Source organism: Neofelis nebulosa, chromosome 5, assembly GCF_028018385.1.
Source record: "Neofelis nebulosa isolate mNeoNeb1 chromosome 5, mNeoNeb1.pri, whole genome shotgun sequence".
Lineage (NCBI taxonomy): Eukaryota > Metazoa > Chordata > Mammalia > Carnivora > Felidae > Neofelis > Neofelis nebulosa.
Window position 1 is genome coordinate 68442348 of NC_080786.1, and position 21201 is coordinate 68463548.

At 35.5% G+C, this 21201-nt stretch overlaps 1 protein-coding gene across 9 annotated transcripts in view; it reads left to right on the top strand.

Annotated features, from left to right (window-relative positions):
* NAALADL2 (N-acetylated alpha-linked acidic dipeptidase like 2) overlaps positions 1-21201 on the top strand; it is a 1364408-nt gene that overhangs the window by 1302020 nt on the left and 41187 nt on the right. For all 9 annotated transcript variants that reach the window (XM_058730531.1, XM_058730530.1, XM_058730533.1 and 6 more), the window contains 2 exons: positions 1238-1331; positions 14082-14280. In XM_058730531.1, coding sequence (XP_058586514.1) covers positions 1238-1331; positions 14082-14280 — 293 coding nt within the window. The remainder of the gene's footprint in view (positions 1-1237; positions 1332-14081; positions 14281-21201) is intronic.

Genomic DNA, 21201 nt, shown 5'->3' on the forward strand with positions numbered 1-21201 from the left:
ATTTTCCCCCGTGTAATTTCACAGGACAATATTTTCATTTACTAACAACCTTTCATAGTACGTTAATAACATCAACACAGCCACATTTCCCTGTGTGAAAGATTCAGGGTTATAAAAGATGTAGGGACATTTGTTAAGCCTAGGTAAATATTCAATATCAGTTTAGAGAGAGGGAGAGTAACAATGGCATTTACAGCCAGCCCTAAGTTCCTTTGAGATGTATATGAATGCATTTGACTTGTTCAGTCTATGAAGCAGATGCTAGTTCAGCTGTAGTACATGTGTTGGTGTCCAAACATAGTTTTGGAATATGATGCGGGTGCGGGGAGAGGGGCGATGTGCATGTATGAAAATTCCAGGTATGAGTTTTGGGGATGCCATTAAAATTATTTTAACTCAACTTAAACATTGACCTCAGAGATATATACATGATACTGGTTTTGATACATTTTGGAAAAGTAATTAGAAATCAAATAAAGCATTAAGGAAAACAGTAACTAAGATTTTAATGGAATTTTTTAGACTAAATTATATATTTTTCTAGTTCCAAATGAAAACAGCACTGCATTTTATTCTTTTCTTAAGTTTGTATTTAAATTTCAGTTAGTTAACCAACACTGTAATATTAGTTTCAGGTGTACAATTTAGTGAGTCGATACTTACATACAACATCTGGTGCTCATCAGAACAAGTGCATTCTTTAATCCCCATCATCTATTTCACCCATTCCCCCCCACCCCCAACGATCTCCCCTCTGGTAACCATCAGTTTGTTCAGGCTAAATTATATTTTAAATGAAATAAATGGATCATTAATTTTATTTGGAGTTTTACTTAGTCTCATAACCAAATATTGATTTTCAGTTATATTTCTCTTTATTGTTTGTTTTATTGTGTGACTTTCTGAACTGCTTTATAAGGAATTTTTTTTAAGTTTAAATATTACAAGTTCTTCAATTAAGGCAATATTTCTTAATATTTTAGCTTAAAAAAGAGGAAAATTTTATATTCCTTCATACTATTTTGAGACATGAAAAATACCATGAGGGTTTTTTTTCTTTTTTTTATAGAAAAGAAAAGAAAAAAGAGTTTAAAAGGAAAAGATATCTTATAAAAGTATATTTTCCCCTATGTGTTTTACTACCGTGGTTATATAAGAATGCATGAAGTAATGAAAAACAAACAAATCAAAAACCCTTCAAACTGAATGCTACCATCTTTTTTTTTTTTTCTTTCAGCTCTCGGGAGAAGTGATTTTGCAAATTGCCAATGAACCAGTTCTGCCCTTTAATGCTCTTGATATAGCTATAGAAGTTCAAAACAGTCTTAAAGGTAATTTTTCTTTGAATTACAGTAATTTTAGCAAGTGAAAGATGGTTCAACTAATTTTTAACAAGCAATGGATAAAAATATATGCTATATTATTAGCTATGGCAATGCAGTGACTCCCTTCTTAGAGAGGATTATCATGAGAAGGGCTTAGAAGAAATATGAGATTTGTAATTTCAAACTTCTGTTATCATTTTCCGCATGGCAAAAATATAGTTTAGGTATTTTCCCAAATAAATAAATAAGTAGGTAAGTAAGTTTGTATCTAAAATTCAATCAATTCAAATCAAAATCAATCCAAATGAAGCCAACCCAAATCAATCTTTGGGATTAATTTCTGAAGTATGGGCCCCATTTCATTTCACTAAAGTGTTGGCTCATCCTAGATTAAGGGTGACAAGAAGAGAATTATCTCCATAGTTTCTATTTCAATCCCTTCATGTTTGAATAGATCTCTTTCTGCAGAATTCTAATAATTACCTTCATTTCCCCTTTATCTACATACAAATCTTTCAACAAGGCTTATAATTTTTCTGTATTAACCAAATACAAAGCCAGTATTGTAATTAAAGAATGCACCCTCCTCCTTTTTGAGTCACACATCTTATTGACAGATATTTATGTGTGATTTTTAGACATAAACTTCTCAATACAAAATTCACTATTTTATCTAAGTACCTAAGCAGTAATCCTTACAAAATGGATTATTCTTTTTCTTTCTTAGAAAATGATTTATTCTTAACAGCCAAATATTTCAAGTTTCTGAAAATTTAATTCCTTTTTTTTTTTTTAATTTTGACTACTGGGATTGCTTCTTAACCTGAAGAATACTATGACACAATTTTTCCTCCCTCAGTGATTCTTATGACTTTTATTATATTGGCTGTAAAACCCTAAAAGCACTTGAGCTGTTTAGGGTTATTTGTTCCTATATGAAGTAGCCTTGGATTGCTCTGTTTTTGGTATATTTAGGTTGGTCTCTATATAGTTTCCGTATTTTCCACTTTTGTCAAGTTTCTATCTTAGATTTGCTTGATGCAGAGTTGCCACAAACCTTCAATTTTAAGAAATGTAGTATCTGTGAAAATCAGTAAAACAAAGTACAACAAAATGAGGTATGCCTATATTTTGGGCAGCATTGGAGCTCAGAAGAAATATATATATATATATATATATATATACATATATATATATACATATATATGCATATATATACATATATATGTGTATATATATGCATATATATATATTTACATATATATATATGTATTCGTTTATTTTTGAGAGAGAGCACATGCATGCACACGTGTAAGCAGAGCAAGGGCAGAGAAAGAGAGAGAGAGAGAGAGAGGTTTCTCACTGCCAGCACAGAGCCCGAGACAGGGCTCGATCTCACGAACCGTGAGATCATGACCTGAGGCAAAATCAAGAATCAGACGCTTAACTAACTGAGCTATCCAGGTGTCCCAAGAAATATATTTTTAATGAGATAAGTCAGTACAATTATTCAGCCTTCAGTTGGTGATTCAGATATAGAACTGACATAGTTGGATTTAATCAGGCTAGAGCTCTAATGAGAGAGGGACAATGACCTAGATAAGTTAAAACTGAGAGTATGTGCACAGGAGCACTCATGAGGGTGGATCAAAGTATCTAAACTGGGTATGGAATAAAAATGAGGAAATGAAGGAAAGGAGGGGGAACAGAATGGAAGGAGGATCAATAAATACTACTTCATGGTGAGATCAAAGAATTGAGTGAGCTAAAAAGACTCATTTGCTGCTGGCCAGCAAATGGGATTATTAAAAATGTGATCATACAAAGAGTTCAGATATTGGTAAAGACAGCGTTCAGGAGAGGACATGACCATGGAAGTGGGATAAGCAATCACCAGAAGAAAAGAGGCTAAGGAAAGGAGAGTCTAGAGTATGTGGGTATTGAAATTGCCAAGAATTCAGATAGAAGTATTCTTGTAAGAGGAAGTGACTAAACCAGGAGCCAAAATCTTCAAAGAATGAGCAGTGATACCTCCTAGTGTGTTTCTAGGGCTAGTGGTACAAAGCGTAAGAGAGAAGGAACCACACCTAAGAGGGCTGGGGCCTAAGCAGTATCATTATGGAAGAGCCAGGTTTTAGGTTAAAGGAAGAGGGTACAGAAAATATTCTGAAAATAGGCCAGGTTAATAATCCTTTATTTAATAGTTATATCTGAAGCGTGTCAGTACAACGGGGTTGGGGGGAAAGCTACAGTCGTTCTACAAAGATTTCCACTGCAGCCTGATGCTACCAAGTCTAGATGAACAGCTCCCAAAATCAAGTTGCTCAGTCAGATGAGCCAGGAGTATTTTGGCTTCTTGCTGGTATATTGGTCTGCTTCTGCTATAGGTAAAGAACTTTTTCTTTGGTTATTGGTTTTTTTTGAGTTTTGTCTCTTTTGATGTGAAACTCCTTGGGTTTCCTTGCTACTTTCACTCAGAAAAATGTGGGCCAGACTTAAGATATACCCATAGTAAAAACACAAAACAAAACAAAACAAAATGCGTCTAGACCATAGATATATAGGAATAAAATTCTTTTGTTATGACCTGAGTATAAATATTTGATCAAAGTGATGCAATTTGTCACCTTTAAGCTATACATTTTTATCTTTTAGTAATCATGATTCAAAATTATTTATTCTGTATTAAAGTAAAAGATCATTCGAATATTTGCTAAATTGTGGGCAATTTGATGTAACTGTTCTATTTTAACTACTTTAGTTATAACCTTATTTGTAAAATAGAGTAATGTGCTACACGTTAAATGACATCTAATTTTACTGCTTAGTACAAACTTTAATTGTTTATATATATTTTTATTTTGTTATGACAACTAGCAGTGATTAGTCTTAAGTTCTCAATCACAGTTATTACAAAAAGTGACCTTCAAGGCTAAACTATAAAATTTTGTTTCTCCCTACTGCAAAAAGTTTACGTATGAAGGTCTCTGAAACCCAATTGCATTTTCAACGGTGTAATTTTACCCCTTGACAACCAGCCATCTTGTTTATTTATTACTCTAGTTTACAGTAGCAGCAGACCATTCTCTACTGTTCTCACAACCACCAGAAAGAAGGATAATTTACCAGTGAATAATTTGTTTGAGTTGATTTATTGGATGGTCTTGAAAGCTCATTTTGACTGAGTGACCTTGGCTCTTAATATTTGGTCAATGCCAAACACATAATAGTTAGAGAATGAATATTTATATGTGGTTACATAGAGATGTAGTGTAAATAGTGACTGATGAGATTACTGATATGCTTCAACTGTACTTGTGGCAAATAAAAGTATGTCCAAAAAATATGCACACATAAGACACTGGTACTAGTTTGCAGGGGGCAAAGGCAGGTGTCAAGAATAAATAAGTACAACCATACCCTTGAACCTAGAAGCAGACTAAGGAGTATGCACTTAATAACCTGACTAAATTTACTCTTTCTCCCTCTTTCTACTTTTTAATGTTTTAAACACCACCTCAAAATAACTAATGACTATGTAATTCTGATGATTTCTGTTAATATCTGCTATTTTTCTTTGTTGGAATTCTGGATGTTAATTATTTACCATTATTGCAAAAACCACAAATGACAAAACAAAGTAAAAGTCATTTCCATTTGATGTGGCTATGTACACATTTATTTAGTGAAAGCCAGACTCAGCAGGAAACAATTTCGATCTGTGTGGCTTGTTGCCACTTCCTGATTGTCTCACTAAAGGTAAAATGGTTGTTGGCAGACTTTCCTCCTGTTCCTTGAGAAACTGACAATGGTAACTTAGCTGACTTTTTAATTTTTTTATTAGCTCTGATAATTCATTAGCACCAATCACTTCATTGTAGAAGGAGGGATATTATTTCAAGGTGATGATGTGACCGAGGCAAGCACAGGCTGTTCTGGTAGATCTGTAGTTTCATATATTCAGTTGTCATTTTGGTTCTTTTCTACAGTCACAAGTAATTGAGACCCATCTGATGTCGTTTCTTCTTTCTAATTTATGATGAATGTCCCAAAAGGAAAAAAAAAATAAGTATCCGCTTTATAAATTGCATGGGTCACCTGTGTGGCCCAGTTGGTTAAGCGTCCGACTCTTGATTTCAGCTCAGGTCATGATCTCATGGTTTGTGGGTTCAAGCCCTGTGTCAGGCTCTGTGCTGACAGTGGAGAGCCTGCTTGGGCTTCTCTCTCTCTTACTTTCTCTTGGCCCCTCCCCTGCTCATACTCACTTTCTCTCTCAAAATAAATAAATAAAACTTAAAGAAATAAATAACTTGTGTGATATTTGGCCTCAGCCTATCGGTCTCCAATTTTGGTTTTAGTTAGCATCAATTCCAACTTTTGTCCGGCCTATAGATAGTAAAGTGTGGGTATACTAGCAACCTGGCCCTGTGCCCTCCTGAAAAAATTCCAAATCCATCCATCTAAAATCCAAACAATTCCAAGAAAAGATTTAGTTCCCATGGAAATTCTGAATCATGTTAGATATCTAGTGGTTTGACCCAAACTTGCATTTCTGGAACTAACTGTTTTGTGTGACAAGGACTTAAACTCAAAAGCATTCTCTCAGAAATAGCTTACCTTGTTTGCTCAAACTGAGAGAAATTCAATAAGAGATTGGCCATCCATTGGGTACAATTTCCTAAAACTATGTTTAATATCAATCCCCAGTGTATTTTTGTATGGACTCTGACTATGTAACTATATTAAATACTGTATTTCATTTATTGATATTCCAAATCTTGTTCAAACCAGGAGTTCTTAATAGCGGAGTCTGCAACAAAATCTGATTGTCTCTGTATTATCAGTGTTTGTCTCCTTAAGCCAGCTTCCCTTTGTCATCATGTCCTTCATCACCCTGAATACTTCATTCAAATTTGGTTTAAAGTTTTCTTTTTAGTACCTACATTAAACATTTTTTATTATGTTTATTTATTTTTGTGAGACAGACAGAGTGCAAATGGGGGAGGAGCAGACTGAGAGGGAGACACAGAATCCAAAGCAGGGTCCAGGCTCTGAGCTGTCAGCACAGAGCCTGATGAGGGGCTTAAGCCCACAAACTGTGAGATCATGACCTGAGCTGAAGTCAGACACTAAACCGACTGAGCCACCCAGGCTCCCCAATACCTGTTTTATATGTGTAATTACATTGATTGAAATATGGTAATGACTTCCTATCATCTTCCTACTTTCCCATCCTAGTAATAGCTGAATGTATTGTGAATTTTTTTTTCCTTAAGTGTATTTTTAGGACAAAACCCTGTGCCCATGACAGGATAGTACTACAATCCATTTTTCTATGAGTGTTGCCTCACTGGCAACAATTTTAAAGTAGTTTTTTAAAGATTTTTTTAAAAGTATTTACTTATTTTGAGAGAGAGAGGAAGAGTGTGTATGTATGCAAGTGGGAGATGGGCAGAGAGAGAGGGAAGGAGAGAATCCCAAGTAGGCTCTGCACTGTAAGTGCAGACAGAGCCTGATGCAGGGCTCTAACTCACAAACTGTGAGATCATGACCTGAGCCAAAATAAAGAGTTGAGTGCTCAGCTGACTGAGCCACCCAGGTGCTCCTAAAGATACTTTTTTTTTTTAATTTTTTTTTTAACGTTTATTTATGTTTGAGACAGACAGAGAGACAGAGCATGAACGGGGGAGGGTCAGAGAGAGGGAGACACAGAATCTGAAGCAGGTTCCAGGCTCTGAGCTGTTAGCACAGAGCCCGACGTGGGGCTCGAACTCACGGACCGCGAGATCATGACCTGAGCCGAAGTCGGCCGCTTAACCGACTGAGCCACCCAGGTGCCCCTAAAGATACTTTTAATGTTGGCTTATAATAGAACATAAAGTACCCTTCCCCTCATACTGATTAATTTCATTAAAGTTTTTTTTTTTTTCATTTTCTCGGTTTAGCCAAAACATAATTAAACACACGTGTTATTAAATGTACAACTCCAACTTTCTGCCTCAGGAGGAGACTGATAAAAAATAAACCACACATGAATTTAATTCCTTCTAGGAAGCCTTTGTTCACTCTTCCAAAGCAACCAATAACCCGATCATGTAGTTGCAAACACAACACAGTGGCAGCATCTATGGCCATGAAAGTAGCCCCTGGTTCAATCTTGGCATCAGGCCGACATATGCTGTTGGGACAACTCATTCCACACAATATGTTCAAAGTCTTGATAGATTTGCATCTGTTTTTGGCTATCTGGATCACTGGGCAATATTTAGAATATAAGAAAATCTTCAGAATGTGTTGCCAGTGTTTTAAAAGTGGTCAATGTGATTCTTGTAAGCATGCCACTTTGGCACTTTTGCAAAAAAAAAAAAAAGGATTTCTATTGTATTTAGTTTAGACATAACTAGCCACTGCCTCCTGGCATATTGCATTTTTAAATAATATCCATTTATCAGTGCATTGTAAAATCAGTGTTAGACTATTTATCAACAGTGCACTAGCTCCTACACTTCATTCTCTACCTGTTTGTTTTTTGTTTTGTTTTGTTTTGTTTTTGTTTTTGTTTTTGTTTAACTTCTTTAAATAACCAGCTGAGATGATTCACTGTGATTCATACTAAAGAAACCAGCATGAAGAATAGAAAATGTAGGATAATAAAGGACTGTTGTTTCCTCTGGCTGAAATCGTATTGGTAATTTCTTTTTTTCTCTTTAGTGATGCCACAAGATATTTTTAAGATGACATTAAGTAACATACATTTTTCCCCCAAAATAATCTTCTTCTTTTAGCCACTGTGTTATGTGGAACATAAATCATACTTTTCCTTGTCACTATAAATCAGTGAAGTCTAAGCCATGATTGTGCAATTATTAGCACCTTTAAAACTGTCATAAGCTCATCCATAGAAGAATAGGTTCTGTGAAATACATAGTAAAAAGCTATGTTTGTTTGATATAAAAATGTAGTTTTAGAGTATGACCAGTACATTTCACTCTTAATTTAAGATGAAACTGTGTGAGTCTTTAAAAATACAGTCACAAAATACAACCAAAAGATAGAAAAATGGAAATAAAAATTTAAAACCTTTTTGGAGTATAAAACTCTGAAGAGAGGCCACAATAGTAAGTAGTAAAATCATTCTTTAAAATAAGACAGCTATATATTTGTGCAGGAGGTTGTAGAACAGACTTAACACATCTGAGTTTATGCCAAGATGAAACTCATCAAGATATGAAGTGGGAGAAGAGGATTAGTTAGTGCATTTTCCAGGTTCTGGCAGGTTAGAACATATAGATTCAGTGGGGCAATCCACAAGTCTAAGAGACCTTATGGAAAAGACGTGTATGAAGTGCCGGTAAGCTTCTGATCTGTTAGAAGGTGTTTTAGCATCCTGTACCAACAGTCCTCAGGAGGAACAAGTTTTCTGATGACACCGTGGCACTTTAGAGGTCACGCCACAAAGCCCCAGGTAATGTGCTAAGTGTCTTATGTCCATTGTGACATTTAACCTTACTCTAGCCACATGAGCTGAACTGGATATTGTTAAGAGCAATTTAGAGATTAAGAAACTGTGTGGAGGGCAAGGGGTGGAGGGGTTGTGTCTTACTTAGGTGTGTACCTTTAAGTGGTTGGTTTAGGGCTTGAATATGGCTCTGTCAGATTCCAAAGCCCCTGCCCTTTTCACTATACCACACTGCTTCCCAGATGGCTTCAAGGGGAGAATGCTGCAATGTGATGATTGGCTAAAAGGCAGGAGTAGGAATATGTTTCTTTCAGTGTGTTGTAGAGCCTGTCCTGAACTGGCCTCCGTAGATCTCAATAATGTCTCAGTATCCACTGATTTGTACTTCCTCCTTCCTTCCCTCTCTCCCTCCCACCTTCTTCTCTCCTCTCCAATTAACATCACTACTGCTTATACTATCCAGCTCTGTTCTTTGTATAGCAAGATGGAAAAATGAAAGGGTTGAAGTTAGAGATAGATTCATCTTCCAGAAGGCTGAGGACTGGGGGAATAGGAAGGGATTAATTAGTAGCAATTAATATTTTTGTTTACGGATGGAACACCCTCAACAGCTTTAATATAGGGAGAGTCCCAGAACTTCCAAGAGTTCCATTTTAGATGACCTTGATTTCTGGGCAATTTCTGTCTCTCAAGTTTCACTTCTTTCCTGGATTTACTTAGAATATTTTTGTATACAATAAGCTCTTCAATTATCCTCATGAGGATTTATTTTATTTGATCCTTATTTATTCTTCATTTGTGGGTTATTTCTAACTAGATTAGGAATCTATTAAGGTTAGTGATTTAACCTTATGTCTTTCCCTTTCTCCCAGTACTTACAGGACAGAACACAAAATAGGACTCAGTAAGTTATTTACTGAAAATACATTTGTATTTTACTTTGAGACAGAGGAAAAATGCATTGTTTCTGTTTGAAATTTAGAAGTGCATTTCAATTGTTTCTTGAATAATATCAAGATAATTTCACTAAGCAGTCTCCATTATTTTGTATTATATTAAGGTTGATTTTCAATATTCATCACAAATTGATATGTTCTACTATGCTATAAAAAACTTAATGGTTGACTTTTCAACAGAAGCAAATATGTAAAAGGATCATTTTGAAGTTTGGCCGTTTAATTCCTTTACCCCTTTTTTTTATGTTTTTATGTATTTTTGAGAGAGAGAGAGAGCATGACCAGGAATGGTGGAGAGACAGAGAGTGGGTAACAGAAGACCAAAGTGGGCTCTGTGCTGACAGCAAGGAGCCCGATGCAGGGCTCCAACTCACAGTGAGATCATGATCTGAGTCAAAGTCTGATGTTTAACGGACTGAGCCACCCAGGCTCCCAGATTCCTTTATCCTTTACATTATCTCTTTCCTTGTTATTCAGAAGTTTGAGATCCATCCCATGGAAAGAAAAAAAATGGCTCCAGATTAATAGGCACCACAAAATAACATTGCAAATCTTTATAGATGTGTATGCAAGGAGGAGTGTTATACAGTGTGGAGAAAATTTGAGAAAGTGAAAAGTAGCATCTCTGAGAATAAAATCATTAGTTATGGTATTTTGGGGCGTGTCTTTAAAAAATGCATTGGTAGTAATTTATACTTAAGATTGTGTACTCTGATAATAGTAACTTCCATTTATATAGTTATTTATATGCTTGGAGAGTGAAATGACCATTTCTGCATTTTCCCCCAAGGAAGCTAAAAGACAGTAATATTAAGTAATCTATTCAAACTTACATTGATAGTAATTAAGTAGATGAGGCTCTTACCTGGTTTTTGATACCAAGACCTTGGTCTTGAGACTCCATGCGCATAAAGCTTCAAGATAATTGTATTAACTTTCTCTAAGAGAAATCTCTAACTCCCAGTTCGTTTTCTTTGGTCAAAGGGACTTACTACTTATTAAACCTGAACTGTGAAGAGCTTCAATTAGTCCTCTCTTCTCTGACATTCACTGTGCCTTAAATGAAGTTTTATACATATAGTCTTAGTTTTTATGGGTTATTGGCAGGCCATATTTTAATTCAATTTAGTTTAATTTAACTTATCCTTACCCTAAAATAGCTTCTTTTCTTTTCCTTTGCAACTCTTGTTGATTTTTAGCAACATTAGTTGATGCTCATTATATGCAAAACATTTCCCTAAGTGACTTTTTAGTCATTATTCAGGAAATATCTCTAAACATTATCTTATAATTCAAAATTCTCTCAACAAAATTTTTAATAAATGACTACCATATCTCAGGTATTGTGCTAGCATCTGGAGATACAAAGAGATAAAACATCATGCGGGGTTCTTTTCAGTCAAAGAAAGGAGAGAGACAAGGCAGATAAGGATAAAAACATTACAGATATTATGATGCTGTGATCAGTAGATAATTCATGCTATGCCAGACATAGTTTTTGTCTGAGTAAATGGTAGTGAACAAAACTATTAGACAATAATCTCTTCCTTCACAGAGCTGACATTCTAACAGGAATATGTGGGGTCACAGCTGACTTCGATTTGGTGGTATTACTTTCTTATTTAAATAGACACGTTCTAATTGGCATTAAAATGGCTATTAGGAATCAGTTATGTATACAAATGATTGAGTGAACATTGAAAATAAAGCTTCTTTTCAATTTGTAAACTTATACCCTTGAAGTGATGTATAGGGTGTGGTGTAGATGGCAGGTTTCCACTATCAGGGTTCTTTCTGGAACAAGAAAGTTCTTAAAGCTGTCAGTTCTCTACATCCTCACCACTAAGAAAGATAAATTCATTTAAAGCTAAATAAGGTAGAATGGTACAATTTGTCTCCCTTGATTCAGTAGTAATGTCTTCAATTCTGTAGTGTATGTTAGATCAGAACAGATTTTTCTTTCTTAAATGGAAGACTCTCAAGGATGTTGAACTTGTTTTTTCTGTTGTTCAGTCTTTCAATTCCAATGTAATCTAAATGTGCTTTTTTCATCTTATTTTTTCCCTGTACAAAGATATTTCCTGTAAGTTCACCATACATTAACTTCAGTGAACCATCATATTTTAGGATAAATAGTATCTTTATAAAATGGCATTATTTTTATAATTGTGATTTAGGGTGCTAAATGTCCTCACAACCTCAAGGTTTCTTGTGATATCAAATAAGGTAATTAATGAGTATATAATGTACTTTGAAAACACCCAAATGCCGAAACCTGTGAACTCCTACAAATGAGTTTATTCATGTTGTTAATTTCAGTGAACAGAAAGTTTATAAATGTGGCTATACTTTATAGCTCTCATGAAAACAACTTATCTCTACAGAATTTTCTTTTGTTACTGGATTTTTTTCCAAAAGTACGTTATTTAATCTCCTTTATTTATTTAGTAAATAATTGCTGAGTGTAAGAACCATGCTCTCCTCTAAAGAAATTAGCATATGAAATAGTCCCCATCAAATGAAGGTGAAAGACAACAAAGATCACTGTATTGGGTTGGTAATTCTATGACAGACATATTTTATATATCAGCTATAATTCTAACCTAGTTTTTCTTTTCTTACCACATTACCTCTCTACAGTACTTCTTAAACTTTAAAATGTGTGTAATAATCTGGGTAGCATGGAGATTCCTGGCTCTACTCCTAGAGAGATTTAGCAGGTGTAGGAATCTTCATTTTCATGAAGACCAGGTGTTTGGGGAGCTGGTAACACTTGAACTTCACTTGGAAAGAGTCCCTTTGTGATCTTTCCCTTTTGCCTGAAATTTTCCCAAGTGAAAGTCCCATATGGCCTCTTCATCTCTCCATCTGCTTATCTCAATGCCATGCTCTCAGGACAGCCAGTTTCAATTTATCAGGTCCATGTTCATTTCATCACCTTGACATGACATAATTCTCTGTCTTGAGTTTCTGACCTTGCTGGAGTCTCCTGAGAACTAACACCACCACTAACTGTTGCCTCACCGAGAGACTGACTCAAATGGCGGGGAATATCAGGAAGAACATGAGAAGAAAATGCATTTCTCATGGTACAATAGAGGAATGCTTTTTAAACAAGATGTTAAGTCACATCGGCTGGGAAATGCTTACCTATAGAAGAATATTTTTATAACAATTTATAAATATTAATCATTTAACCTTCATAAAAAATCTATGAAGCAGATGTTTATTTTGTTCATTTTATAGATTAGGATGCTGAGGCTCAGTAACTTACCCCAACATCACACAGCTACTAAGTGGTATAGCAGGGATTTGAACTCAGGTAGTCTGGCACCAGGGTCTGGTGGCCATTATCACTATACAAATTCTGTCTTACTCTTAGTTAAAGGAATGTCCTGTGTTTAGTAACACCATTCATATCAAAATGACTTCCAGTAAGTTACACAAATAGAAACAAACTACAAAAAACAAAAATCATCCCCCAAGCAAAACAAGACAAATACTACATAGGATAGTATTTTCAAATCAAAGATGTATTTCAACTTCAAATTACAGGAAACTTTTAGAAAAGCAAAGGAGCCCATAGATGCATAACAATATACAGGAACATATCTCTTGTTCTCAGAAGAGATAACTTTTTTAAAAAATCACTTTTCCCCCAGAAATATAGAATACTACATGAAGAGCATGAATGTTTGAGTCAGAAAGATCAGGCTTCTAATTCTGGCCTGTCATTTACTTGCTTAATGAACTAGGACAATTTGCTTGTCTGAATTAACTCTCAGCTTCCATGAAATAGACATGACAATGCAAACTTTGGTGAATATTAAATGAGATAAATATGTCAAGTGCTCAATATCATGCCTGGAACATAGTAGCTGTCTCTCAATAACCAATACCTATTCGCTAGTATTATTAGTAGTAGTAATTATTATTTTTTTAAGTTTATATATTTATTTTGTGAGAGAGGTGGGGAGGGGCAGAGAGAGAGGGAGAAAATCCCAAGTAAGCTGTGTGCTATCAGCACAGAGTCTGATGTGGGCTCTATCCCACGAACCCATGAGATCATGACTTGAGCTAAAACCAAGAGTTGGATTCTTAACCAACTGAGCCACCTAGGTGTCCCAATAGTAGTAATTATTATTAGTAATAGTAATGGTAGCAATAAATTTAATACTCTTCATAGAATATAATGTTTAGACAGAATATTTTTGGTGGAATTAATACATTATAAAAGTTTAACTGATGTTGAATCTTCCTTTTTGACATCATGATTGCAAAGTGTTTATTTTGCTCCTTTGAGGATGTCTCTTCTGAGATGGACTCATTTATTTTCACCAGGTGATCAACCCTACACTCATCAACTGCTAGCCTTGGCGTCAAGTCTGCGGGAGAGTGCTGAACTCTTCCAGTCAGATGAGATGCGTCCTGCTAATGATCCCAAGGAGAGAATTCCAATCCGTGTCCGAATGCTGAATGACATACTCCAAGACATGGAGAAAAGCTTCCTGGTAGAGCAAGTGCCACCAGGTTTTTATAGGTAAGATATGTGTTTATCATCTATATGTTTATGCCCCTCAATTAAATTTTTGTTTAACTTTCAGAACATGTACCTTCTGTGAACTGACACTATTTTTTTAATGTAGTTATTATATGTAGTTATATGAGTAATTATCATATGTGCAATTTCAGGACCATTCTCCCCCAAAAAACGTTTTGACTACATGAGCATAGAATAAAGGAGATTGGTTCAGCAGTATCACATAGAAAATGATTAAGAATTTTTTTGACATTAAGCTCAGTATGAGTCAGATATGATATGGCTATTATAAAACCAAATGGAATTATAGGTTGTATTGGGAAAAATAAATGTTTTGAATGAATCAGAAGATAAGCCTATACTATTCTTCCTAGTAAGACCATATCTTGAGTATTGTGTTTAATTTTAGAAGCTACCTGTTAAGAGAAAGATATATAAGTTTAATATTCAGGGAAGAGTGGGATTCAGATGGATCTTGAAACAGCCAGGGGACCCAGAGATATTGGTTAGAGGTCACAATAGAATGATTCCTAGAAACATTTTAACAATTTTAGTGAATATTTTAATAAACAAATTTTGATATGGAAGGGTGATTCAATTTTGGCTTTTAGAGGGAAAATGGAGTTTAAAAAATTATAACATGTTTCACATATTATTATTTATTTAAAGTTGAGAGAGAGAGAATGAGCAGGGGAAGGGCAGAAAGAGGGAGAAAGACAGAATCCCAAGCAGGCTGTGCACTATCAGTGCAGAGCCTGACCTGGAACTCAAACCCACAAACCGTGAGATCATGACCTGAGCCAAAATCAAGAAGTCAGATGCTTAACTGAGCCACCCAGGCACCCCTACACACAATTAAGTTTTTGACTTTTCTACAAGACATAAAATATAAATACACACCCCTTTCTGTGTAATAGATGCATATATGATGTGTGTATGTCTATAACAATTTAATATGTGTGTGTGTGTGTGTGTGTGTGTGTGTGTGTTTATGTGAGTATGTGAGAAAAGGGAAGAAACAAAGAAGTGTTGGAGGAATAGTGAGGCAGAAAAAATATTTGGCCCAGAACACTCATTAATAAAAGACTTCAAATTTAGACTTTTGCACTATATCAATTTATGTTTGTGTGTGTGTGTGTTTGTATATGTATATAACTATATATACACACACACACACACATTATACACACACACATACATATATATATATATATATTATATATACAAAATATACAAATAAATATAAATTAAACATACCGTGGACTATACATATTCTACATGACCAAAGGACATAACTAAGACTAGAGAACTGAAACATAGGAGTACAAATCTTAATTACATATAAGAAAGAAATTTCTGAAAAGTAGTGTTCTTGAAACACTGAATGTGATGCTTTTATAGGGTAGTGAAATCCCTATCACTGTAGGTATTAAAGCATAGGCCAGGTAACTTTAAGAACCTGAGTATTTCGACTATACAAGATTTAAGGTGCCCTTTACTACCAAAATTCTGTGATCTGACAAACACTTGATCTCTCTGCATCTCGATTTCTACATCTATAAAATGAGATAGTGGAATGAGACCTGTTTAAAATAAGAAACCTTTCCTACTTCTGATATTTGGTGATTTCCCTTCATGATTTTAAACTTAAATTCTCACTTAAAATCCTTTTATCATTTCCGCTAACATTATGATTGTGTATTCTAAGACTTTGGACAATGTTAATGTATTACAATGGATATTTGTAAGCACCAGAGACATAGCAGTTGTCTGAAGTTAATAACACTGGCTCTGATGAGGTTACATTCCCGAGGTAGGGATGGGGAAACAGAATGAACAAGGTAACTAAATAAAATATAGCTTATGGTAGATATAATAACTGCTAAAGAAACAATTAAACCACACTATTAAATTCAGCATTATTAAAAAGTCTTAATCAGAATAGGCACATTGTATTTTTAGAATATACAAATTTCCCTCAGTTTAAATTTATGAAAAACTCAGAAATTAATAAAAATCCTACATTAAGAATATAGTTTTATATATTATGATATAGTAGACTCTTTCATTATTTGCCTTTCTTGGCACTTGCACTCAATATAGAAGACTCCTATGGTCTGGGATATCTGTCCAGAGAACTTTGTATTACCCCTTAAATAATAAAAATGATTAAGAAAGTGATTAAGATAGTGATATTATAGCATACCTGTATCCCAGTGTGCAAGCCTCAAAATGTTGATTATGTTAATGTTCTAACTCATGTAAGAAACTTTAGACTTGAAAGCTTGTGGTTCAGTATTTTGGCATTATTTTAAACTATTACTGCAATTATTAAAGAAATACATGTATGCCATAATTCCCTTTGGCTCCATTGATCCATTAATATGCCAATAGCAAACGGATTACAATAGATAGATGCAAATAGATATCCTCGATTTGAGTTATCTGACTTACCTTTATCCAAAGATGTCATGCATTTTTACTTCATTTCTGAAATATATAACATCATCCTACTTCATGTTTTCTCTTGGTAGAGAATTCATATTTCTAAATATTCTTGAAGGAAAAATTTTAGAATTACAACAAAATTTCTACTCTCAATCCTTGTAAGCTGTTCCTTTATGGGCAAGAAAATGTTCAAAGTAAAAAAATCAGTGTGATAACATCATATGCAGTTTAAGAAAATGGAAAAATTGATTAAAATGATAGCCATATGGAGTAAAGATAAAATTGTTAATTACATTGTATAAAAGAACATTTGGTGAGCAGGGTTCATTTTTTTCTAATGTTAAATAACCTTTAGAGATATTATTCACGTAAGAATCTCACTCTTAAACCTGATGGTGTTATGACAATCTCATCAAATATATAAGGAGGAAGTCAAAAGTAATTTGCTTTTTAAGAAAGTTGTTGACAGAAGTTCATTGTATAAAGCTAAATATTTCATTTGGAATTTGGATCATGTCCCAAAGGATACTGCCTCCACCAAAATATCGCTAAACACTGAAACGTTATTTTTGGAATATGTGAAGCAATTTTCTCCACAGTTTGGTATCAAAAGACTCAGAGATTTTGAAATCCTACAATGTTGCCTGTAAAACTTGTTGTTTTTCTCATAAATAAACGCTCATTGAACATTTCTCTATGCAAGCATACTGCTAGGAGCTGGCAATGTAAGATCCTTACCTTTAAGGAGTTTGAGTCAAGAGGTAAACTATCTACATCATAAATCAAAAAAAATTGGAGCCTACTTATGCAAATTTCCCAATGAATACTACAGGCAAGAAGTGCTGTTAGGATTCAGTGAAGAGAGAAATTATCTTGTGGTGGACAAGAAAGACTTTTTAGGGGAAGATGGAAATTTATCTGGGCTTTAAGGGAATTGTAGGATGCCCATTAAATTAGGGAGGGCTATAGACTGAATGTTTTTGTTCCCCCAAAATTTATATGTTGAAGCCCGATCCTCAGTGGGATGATATTCAGTGGTGGGACCTTTGGGAAGTGACTAAGTCATGAGGGATTAGTGCCCTTATAAAAGACTCCACAGAGCTCCCTTGCCATTTTCTGCCTTGTGAGGACAGAATATCTGTGGACCTGGAAGTGGACCCTCACCAGATGCCACAACTGTCGGGACTTTGATCTTATACCTCCCATCCTCCAGAACTGTAAGAAATAATTTTGTGTTGTTTATAAGCCACCTAGTATGTAACATTCTGTTATAGCAGCCCAAACTGACTAAGAAAGGGGGAGTTTCTAGGAGAGGGTGGTGTGAAGAAAGACACAAAGGAGAGGCTGTGCATTGTGTACTGGGGAGTAGAGAACAAGAAGTGGGATAATTTCAATGGCTATTAGGATCATAATTATGGAGAGGTATTAAGGAATCAACTTGTGGAGTACTTTGAATTTTCTGTTGAGGGGTTTGAATTTTATTTTTTACACAAAAATGGCCATGAAGAAATCTGCATCATTAGGAAGACTTCTCTGGTGCTCCAGATAGGGTGCCCTGGAGCTGGAAGAGAACAGAAACCTTCAGGAAGATGCTGGGTGTAAGAACAGCATGGTGTGATGAGAACCCGATTTGGCATATCGCTATCAGGAATGAAGAGCAAAGGAGTGATTTGGGAGATGGTGTTAAAGGAAGAATTAATGGGGCACCTGGGTGGCTCAGTGGGTTGAGCGTCTGACTTCGGCTTGGGTCATGATCTCACAGTCCGTGGGTTCAAGCCCCGCGTCAGGCTCTGCGCTGACAGCTCAGAGCCTGGAGCCTGCTTCCAATTCTGTGTCTCCCTCTCTCTCTGACCCTCCCCCGTTCATGCTGTCTCTCTCTGTCTCAAAAATAAATAAACATTAAAAAAATTTTTTTAATTAAAAAAATAAAAATAAAGGAAGAATTAATGAATTTAGGGACTGAGTGGCTTTGAGAATCTTACTTCATGTTGTTGTTTAGGATTCCCCTGGGCCTAGCCAGATGAAGTATGAATGAGCGGTGTCCATGTCTCCTCTCCATCCGTGTCTCCAGCCAGTTAGTTCAGACGCTCAGTATCTGAGGTCTTAGGGTAATTATATGATCATTGGTTGATAATCATAATTTCTAAAGCCCCTGCGAGCTCTAAGAATCTGATTCAATGGATACTCACATTATTAAGCCTCACCTCTGTAATCAAGGGGAATTCTTCTAATGTTGAGGGAGGGAAGCAGGAAACAATACAGTGATAGACTGCGATGGCGTAATGAAAAGCTGCAAAGTGCTCCAGAGATTTGGAGCTTAGTAGGCAGTGGGGAGCAGATGAAACAATATATATGATTAGGGACCATGTAAGTGAAGGTACATTACAAACCACAAAGCATCTCAAAATTCTACTATCAAAATCCCACAATGTAAAATTTGACTCATTGCCCCTAAATAGGGAAAGCATTATGCATTTCCTTAAAAATTCTGAATCTTTCATCTCTCCTCTTCCTTTACTATGACTTCCTTTACTACTCCACTACTCCTGGGAACTGGCATTGTCTGGAGATGGGAGTTAGTGGCATCTGTTTGGTTGTTGGATTCTTTTTTAACTCCCTGTAGTTATTATTCTCCAAAGGCAGAGTAAGTAGTCTGACCCAGTGAAGCAATTCATTCTCTAATACAATATATCTCCCCACCCCCCAAAATGATAGTCCTTTTTAGAACAGTTTTAGATTTAGAGAAAAACTGAGCAGAAAGTACAGTTTTCATACACTTCACACACACACACACACACACACACACACACACGCACAGTTCCCTTCTCACCCACAAAGTACAGTTTTCCTTATAATTAATATCTTGCTCTCGTGTGGTACGTTTGTTGCATTAGTACTAACTAAAGTTCATAGTCTATGTTAGGGTTTACTCTTTGTATTTTAATTTTTTTGGGTTTTGATTAAGTGTATAATGATGTGTTTCCACATTATTGTATCATACAGAATCATTACTACCCTAAAAATATATGTTCTACCTGTTTATCTCTCACTCCCTCCTCCCCGAGCCTCTGGCAACCACTGGTCTTTTTCATGTCTCCACAGTTTTGCCTCTTCCAGAATGTCCTTATTGTTGATCATACAGTATGCAACCTTTTCAGATTGGCTTTTTCACTTAGCAATATGAATTTGAGTCTTTTCCATATTAATTTATTTTTTATCACTGGATAATGTTTCATTGTATGGATATACCACAGTTTGCTTATCTATTCACCTGTTGAAGGGCACTCAGTTTCTTTCAAATTTTGGCAATTATGAATAAAGCTGCTATATGTATTCATGTGCAGATTTTGTGTGCATGTACGCTTTCAACTCATTTTGGTAAATACCAAGGAGCAGAATTGCTAGGTCATATGGTAAGCTTATGTTTAGCTTTATAACAATTTGCCAAACTGTTTTCCAAAGTGAGTGTACCATTTTGCCTTCCCCTTAGCAACGAATGTGATTTTGGTTGCCCCACCAGCATTTGTCGTCAGTTTTGTGGTTTTTAGCCATTCTAATAGATGAGTATTGGTATCTCATTGTTTTAATTACAATTTTCTATTGACATATGACCTCGAGCATTTTTTCATATGCTTATTTTCCATCTGTGTATCTTCTTTGGTAAAATGCCTTATCCTCATGGGGCGCCTGGGTGGCTCAGTCGGTTAAGCGTCCGACTGCAGCTCAGGTCACGATCTCGTGGTCCATGAGTTCGAGCCCCGCGTCGGGCTCTGGGCTGATGATGGCCCAGAGCCTGGAGCCTGCTTCTGATTCTGTGTCTCCCTCTCTCTCTGACCCTCCCCCGTTCATGCTCTGTCTCTCTCTGTCTCAAAAATAAATAAACATTAAAAAAAAAGTGCCTTAACAAATCTTTTGCCTACCTTTTAAGTTATTAGCCTTCTTATTGTTGAGTTTTAAGAGTTCTTTTTATATTTTGGATACAAGTCCTTGATCAGATATGTATATTGCAGTATATCCCCCCAGATTGTGGCCTGTCTTCTTATTCTCTTATCAGCCTTTCCTGTGAAGCAGAAGTTTTAATTTTAATGAAATCTAATTTATCAATTTTTCTTTCATGGATTGTGCTTTTGGTGTTGTATCTAAAAATGCGTCATCAAACCCAAGGTCATCCAGATTTTCTCCTACGTTGTCTTCTAAGAGTTTCGTAGTTTTATATTTTACAGAAGATCATGATCAATTTTGAGTTAGTTTTTGTGAAGAGTGCAGGGTCTATACCTAGATATGTTATTTTTGCATGTGGAGGTCCAGTAGTTCCAGCACAATTTGTTGAAAAGTCTATCCTTTCTCCATTGAATTGCCTTTCCTCTTTTGCCATACAATATACTTTAATACTGCCTTTTACTATCAGCAGTTCACTTTTCACAGAATAGCTTTCAGAACTAAGAGCACCACACAACAATGATATTGTTTGGC